This window comes from Chaetomium globosum, genomic scaffold, assembly GCF_000143365.1.
Source record: "Chaetomium globosum CBS 148.51 scaffold_8 genomic scaffold, whole genome shotgun sequence".
Lineage (NCBI taxonomy): Eukaryota > Fungi > Ascomycota > Sordariomycetes > Sordariales > Chaetomiaceae > Chaetomium > Chaetomium globosum.
Genome location: NT_165983.1, coordinates 590,771 through 597,783, shown reverse-complemented (window position 1 = coordinate 597,783; position 7,013 = coordinate 590,771). Strand labels below are relative to the sequence as shown.

The 7,013-nt window shown below is 54.3% G+C and overlaps 3 protein-coding genes across 3 annotated transcripts in view; all 3 read left to right on the top strand.

Annotated features, from left to right (window-relative positions):
- Window positions 1-1,073: 1,073 nt before the first annotated feature.
- Window positions 1,074-2,512, top strand: CHGG_10909 (uncharacterized protein; the record flags this gene model as incomplete). Its single annotated transcript, XM_001226175.1, has 5 exons — window positions 1,074-1,212; window positions 1,370-1,476; window positions 1,666-1,731; window positions 1,783-1,949; window positions 2,002-2,512. 5 exons carry the CDS (start codon window positions 1,074-1,076, stop codon window positions 2,510-2,512), a joined length of 990 nt encoding a protein of 329 aa, XP_001226176.1.
- A 2,029-nt stretch (window positions 2,513-4,541) lies between these two features.
- Window positions 4,542-4,950, top strand: CHGG_10908 (uncharacterized protein; the record flags this gene model as incomplete). Its single annotated transcript, XM_001226174.1, has 2 exons — window positions 4,542-4,608; window positions 4,721-4,950. The coding sequence occupies 2 exons, from the start codon at window positions 4,542-4,544 to the stop codon at window positions 4,948-4,950; spliced, it is 297 nt and encodes a 98-aa protein (XP_001226175.1).
- Window positions 4,951-5,926: 976 nt separating this feature from the next.
- The window catches only part of CHGG_10907 (uncharacterized protein), a gene marked incomplete at both ends in the record, with an annotated part of 4,957 nt that continues 3,870 nt past the window's right edge, over window positions 5,927-7,013 (top strand). The window contains 2 exons of the mRNA XM_001226173.1: window positions 5,927-6,261; window positions 6,419-6,999. Of these exons, the coding sequence (XP_001226174.1) occupies window positions 5,927-6,261; window positions 6,419-6,999 (916 nt within the window). The remainder of the gene's footprint in view (window positions 6,262-6,418; window positions 7,000-7,013) is intronic.

The window sequence follows — 7,013 nt, the reverse complement described above, 5'->3', positions numbered from 1 at the left end:
TTTTGTGTTTTTTGTTTGGGACAGGGTGAAAGAGTTTCAGGGTGGTGGTATGGCTATAGGAGGGTTACAGGGGGTGGTGTCATGGCGGGTTGTCCGGGGTCCAATCTGGCTCTCTCCTGGGTTTGTTAGAGAGGGTTGGTGTCGAAGTGAGAGGGGCGGCTTTTCGAAACGGGTGGGCAGACGGGGCATTCTCTTTGGGTGAGGCCATGAGTCATTAGGCATAGGACATTAGGGCATATAGGCATAAGGCATGGTTTGGTTAAAGCATTTGGGGTAGTTGCTTTCATACAATACTACGTAGTAGTAATACATCACAGGGTTTACGCAATGCGGTGCATGCGCGGCGGGCATACGAGTCCTCTGGTGTGTTTGCTAGCCCCTGTTTTGGAGACTCGGGTTCTTGCTGGAATAGTTTCGGACTGAACGCCAACACCATCCCTTTCTAGTGCGAGCAACGTCATCGTTGGAATTGTCCCTAATAATGTTCCTGTCTATTATTTGTCCTTTCGATTCTTGACTGTGATCATGGTGTTGAGGTCAGAGTTATCGATCTTCGAACCGGAGCCCCTGAGTATCACGCTAACAAGCAAACCGGGGCTGAGCTACATAATGGACTGCATGTCCCTAACCACTTAATCACGAACACTTTTTCCAGTGCTGCTAGTTGTGTTACAGATTGTCAACAAGTGCATGTAGCATCTCCTGACACCACTCTCACCCCTCCCTAAGTCGTTATTTGTGATGATATTCTTGTGTTTTACATACCACCTAAGCACATGCAGAGGTAAAGCACGAGCGTGGACAAAAGATGTTAGCATCCAGCGTTATTAGAAACGGCTGACAAATGACCAAGGAAGTGCAGAACCCGGTTAGTTTCCAGCGGCTCAGATACAACTTTGGCCGGTTCGGACTTCATCCCCCGCTGTTAGCTTCGCGTTCAATGCCACACTCGCGTATAAAACTGACTGCCGAGAGTTAGCTCAAAAATGTCAACCGAGGTATTTCACCGGCTCAACCAACTCCTTTTCAGGGTTCATCAAGTAACAACCAAACAGTGACAACAAACCGCAAAGATGGCCGAGAAACAAGACCAGCCCGCCCGCACGCCATCGATCGTTACACCCCGCGCTTCCGCACCGACGTTTATCCCTACATCTACCCATCCAAATTCAGGGGCTCACTGCAAGGCAAGGTTGCCATCATTACGGGTATGTAGAAACATCACCTCACGGACTTCCAGGCCCCCCCCCCCCCTTTTACATACCATTCCCCATATTCGTGCCCTCCCCGCTTAATCGGTTCCCCCACACCAATCTTGCCCCTTACATCACAACCAATCCCCTTAACACCCCCTCTCCCCACAAAACAGCGCGCCGTGCCATAGGCCAAGCCCTCGCCGAGTCGTTTGCCGTGGCCGGCGCCGCGCTGGTGTTGACATACAACCCGCACGCCGCCGCCCACCGAGCTGCGGGAGAGGTGTGTCCGGTTTGGGGCGGCGGCGGTCGAGTTTGTGAAGTGCGATGTCTCGGTGTTGGAGGGGTGTCAGGGGTTGGTGGGGAAGGTAAGTTGGTTGTTTTCTGGGTGGTTATTGGGTTATAGCCTAGGGACTGGAAACGGTTAGGTGGAGACGGGGTTGTTGGGAGGTGGGCTGATGATCATTGCTAGGCACTTGAACTCCACGGAAAGGTCGACATCCTCGTCAACAACGCCGGCGCCAACGGGCTAGGACCAGTAAGTCTCCCAGTCATCTACGCCCTCGCCACCCCACGCTAACAAACCCAGCTGTACGCGCAAGACCCCCGCGACTTCATCCACGACATCGCCGTCAACTTCCACGGGCCATACTACCTGATGCGTCTGCTGCTGCCGCACTTCCGCGAGCAGCGCAGCGGTTGCGTGCTCAACATCGCCTCGCGCGCCGGCACTGTCGCCCATCCCGTACAGCACGAGTTACTGCGCTAGCAAAGCCGCCCCTGATCAACCTAACGGCCGTGCACGCAGCGCGAGATGGACGTCGAAGGCCTCGACGACGTGCACTTGTACTCGCTGCACCCCAGGCGGCATCAAGAGCGCCATGACGCTGAAGAGTATGGACTCCATCTCACCCCTTAATTCTCCCACACGCCCAACACAACCCAGCAACAACATACAAAACCAACCCGCTAACCCTCCACCCCCTCCCCCAGAATACGCCCAAGAATCCGTCGCCACCCTCCCCCCGCAAGCGCACGCCTTCTTCGCCAACACGCTCGACATCTACAACGACTCGCCCTACCTCAACGGTATGGTGTGTGTGGCGCTGGCCACGGGACTGGGCAAGCGCGCCCTGCGCGGCAAGTACTTCGACGTCGGCCAGGACCTCGAGGACGTGCTCGCCCAGGAGGACGCCCTCTGCGCAGACCCTGATTTGTACGGGCTGCATACGAGCTTTTTGGGGGAGTTGACTAATGTGGGGGTGCCGCCGGGGGGGTATCATGCGGAGGAGGTGAGGTTTGAGTTTCCGGGGTTTTGAGGGGGTTATGGGGATGGATGAGAGGGGGGGTGGAGGAGGGAGGTGTTGACTTATTTAGGGGCGTGGTATCGGAATGGGGGATCACAATGCGCGTGGCACTTTATACGAAAGCTGTCAACAAACAGAGATGTTCGACTGGTTCCCAATTCCAGAAAAGTTACCTCGGGAATTAACCTGTGAACGTTCTTTTCCCTCACTGAGTGCTAGTGTCAGCCCTATCATAATGAGATCGAGATGAGTTGGTAAAGCAAGCACATCGAGATCCAGGAAGGGGGCGTGTGGTTAGACCAACGAGGCTACCCGGAAACTCGCTTACGTCCCGGTCTTCACATTAGAGAGCAGCTGGCCGATCGTGGAGGACCTCCTACGCTATAACCCCCTCAGCGATCTTGCCAGACCGGTCTCACAATCGCTGCCACTCTGGCTATTACCCTGGACACTGGCTATTACCCTGGACACTGGCTATTACCCTGGACATCAAGCCTACCTCGGGTCGACTCGGCGAGATCCCCACAACTGCTGTCCTTCTGGTCCTCGCCCGACGAAAACCACACAACTGCTGCCGTCTTGGCCCTCGGCTGCCGTCGGGGTGCTGCGAGGTCAGGAAATCCACCGTTAACCCATGAAAGTTTCCTGCATCTGAGCGCCCTGGTCATCGCATGCTGTATTGCAAGGAATTCCATAAGCCATTTCACCACTTCGGCGTATATCTTGTCGTACTCTTCAATTGCCTTTAGGTCGGCTTTGAGAAGTGACCAGGCGCTGAGGTGGCTGGATGAAGAAGGAAATAGAGGCATCTGAGGTCGACATTGGCCCTCGCGGTCCTCCGCCTCCGGTCCACTAGATGGTGAGGCTGGCTGCGAGGAGTGGCAAAAGGTAGTACTTTGACAACGTCGTAGACAAACAAACAGGAATACCGGCGCCCCCAACACATTAATTGAAGCTTCGCTTCAATTGATGAGTCTCTGAGATGTACAATGTACATTGAGGAAGCGAAGAAGGAACGCTTCGTTTCATTTACTGGGCTAATCCTCCAGAGTTTCTCGAGGAGATATTGGATGCCACAGAACTGGCGTACTTGGCGTTGTGGCTCTGTGGCTCGACACGGGCGGGTGGGGGTTGGGGGTGATGTTGGGAGCGCCGCAGGCAAAAAAACAGGGGGTCCAGGGGGGCGGTAGCCCCCCTGGTACATTCGTCGAAGTTTATGAAATTTGATAAGAGTAGTTAGTTAGTGCTAGTCTTTGCTTATGTTATTTCGGACCGGGGCCGGTGGGAGAGGCCGAGCAGCTGCAAGTGCGGGTGGTGTAGATGAGTAAGACCAAGCTCGGGACGACCACCCGGACACGCTCACGAGTATATAAACAACCTCGCTTACTTGGAAAATGCAAGGCCGACATCCAAATGCTTAAGCATTAATGAAGGACTGTGCCCAGGCTCGGCGGCGAGTGCTTGGTGAAGAGCATCCGTTACGCTGTCTTTTTGGCCCGCAGTGGCCGAAGTGGGGGTAGCTCCGGATTCATTACGGTCTGAGTGCCGCCTAAATATGCAGTTATCCGGTCGTCACTCTTTGCTGAGTTAATTGGCTGGCGTCTCTGCCGGCCTCAGTCTCGTTTCCAGTGGGTGAATGGCGGCGCCGAAACCGGCTAGTGCGTTTTCAGCAGCGAACGACCCCACTAATTACACGGTCTGTCCCACTAATTACACGGTCTGTCCCACTAATTACACGGTGTCCGTTTAGGATTAGTGCCGCGCAGGGGTCAGAATGTCATTCCCACCCAAATTTTGCAGCGCAGTACATCGGCAAACTGTCACGGGCACAGCCCGTTCCTTGTAGGGTTAGGGTTGCACGGCTGAACCCCGAGGTGGGCTGTACGTAGCTCTGCGCTGGTCTGTGCGCAGCCACAGGGTTTTCCCTGAGTGCGCCTCGCCTCCCACATTCGGTTCCTCGTGCAACCACGCAATATACCAGCTTGCCCCTACCACGGTGATCCTGACCGTGATACAAACCTTTTCATCAGTTTGATCGAAAATGGAAGCCAAAGAGTTCACAACAACTAGTTATTCGTTCAAGTGTCTCAAGTGTGTTCCAAACACAAGTGTGTATTGCTTACTGGAAAACTCTCAGAGCTCTCCAGAACGAGTGACTATATACTGCTATCTAATGTGTTGATCCCTGTGCCCCCCGTGTGTGTTGATCCATCTCACCAGATGCCTCCCCCGTCACAGTTCGCCAGAGGAATGTCCACGCAGCTCCCGTATGGTTCGCGCTCGCAGTTTTCTATGGCGCCATCATACGAGAGCTACCCACAGATTCCACAGCAAGCGGCTTAGGAGGTCGCTTAGGAGGCGCCACCGCAGGGCTGGACCGCAGAGGAGTGGCAGCGATTGCAGCAACAGGGGGGGGGTTACGACAGAGCTTGATATTATCACGGATTTGAGCGAATTGCGCCCAGTTTGATGGATTGAGATGTCAGATAGTTACCTTGTTCGGTTTTATACACATGTTTGCCGATGTACTGCGCTGCAAAATTTGGGTGGGAATGACAATCTGACCCCTGCGCGGCACTAATCCTAAACGGACACCGTGTAATTAGTGGGACAGACCGTGTAATTAGTGGGGTCGGCTAAAGCTAGTTTTGGAGCTCACTTGTAGCTGTACGGAGTTGGTACCCGACACACGGTGTCAGCCGCAGCCAAAGGTGGAAGTGATCCGTGCGGAGAAAGTCTCAACATTAAAAATCTGGACACTGATTTCGGTCCCCACTATACCTTCTTTATTAATTATACTAGTTACTGTCGTCGAAGGCTTGAACTGTATTCCTTACTTACAGTAGAGGCCGAATTCAGTGTCCAGATTTTCAATGTTGAAAGATTGTCCGCACGGACCAGTGCCAGGGGTAGTTGGGGCCCACACCGTGCGGCGGCAACTCACTTTGGAGGGTGACCAGCACGCTGCGAAAATGGCTGCAGCTGAGACATCGCGGCACAAAAAGAGAAGAGAGGGGCATTTCGGACGTCGGGTTTGGCATCACCAAACCGTACCATGTAACTTCACCATACACAACCCTAACCCCTCTACTTCTTCAACTTCTTCTCGCTCGCAGCCATCAATTCATTAAGCTGTCGCATCGCTCAACTCCTTTAAAAACAATGTATTAAATCTCTTTATCGCGCTGTTACTTCAAGAACATAGTTAAAGCTACCTTTCGCAATTGGATTCTATATCCACTTATCGCCGTAATACGGTAATAGAAGTGAGGGGCGGGGCTAGGGTTAGGGTAAGTAACCTGCGTAACTCTATAATGATAATAGCCAGCAATCCGAGCTAGAAAGTCGTCCGAGAAGATCGGCGAGAGGCGATCGAGACCAGGAACCTTTTGTGAAAGTCGGGCGGCACTGCCGAGGGACTGCAAGATGGTGGCGGAGGCGCAGCCCCAAATCGTGGTCGAGGTGGCCGACCAACCACCTTCGCCGAGACGACCGAGCCGCGCGTTGAAACCGAGCGCGAAAGCTCGCGAAGCCATGCAATCGCTCGAGGACGTGGCTACCACGTCGAGGAGAGCGGCGAGCGAGACCACGCGGGCGGTTACGACGCGAGGAGCACGCGCGTCTGGGATTCTATATGGAGCCAACAGCCGGATCGAGACGGGGAAGTCAGGTATACAGATGCTCCTGGAGGCGATCAACGAACAAACGAGACGAAATGTACCGAATGATTACCGAGCAGCGAAACACGATTGGCGAACTACGTGAGGTGATTTGCAAGCAGCACGACGCGATTCAAGAACTACATCGGCCAACTTGCAGACACCAGGACCCAGCTTTCTGAAGAACTGAGACAAGCGCGGGATCAGATTGATACCCTTCAACGCCACTCCGGTAGCCATGGCTTTCGTCCCAACCAAGCGCAAGAGGGTCATACGCCGAAGTCGCTCGCACCCCACCATCAAGCCAGCCAAGCGGTGTGCGCACCCTCTCCTCGCGAAACACGACGCCTTCATCCTTTACCGACACGTTGTTCTGTACGATCGATACATCTAGGGTGGAGGAGAAAGAGAAGGGAAACGTCCAGGTGGCGGACATTAGAAAGGCAATCGAGACAGAGGCCAGGGCACGGGAAAGCATGGGAGACTGGCGTTGCGCTGCGGTTGTGAAGGAGGCCCGAAACCCGGACCGAGTCAGAGTAATTTGCAGGGACGAAGGCGAGGTCCAGCTCGTCAAGGAAGCGGCAGTGAAGATCAGTGTTCCTGGAGTGCGGGTATTGAGAGACCAGTTGTACCCGGTGAGGGTAGACAATGCCAACCGAACAGCGGTCCTCGATGCGGACGGAAACATCCTGCCGGGAGCCGCAGAGGCGCTAGGGACAGAGAACGACGTCAACATTGCGAAGATTGCCTGGCTCAGCAGGAAGGATACAAGCAAGGCCTACGGCTCGATGGTTGTCTACGTGACGAAGGGCAGCGAAGCAAGGCGACTTCTAGACGGGCGTTACTTCCATCTC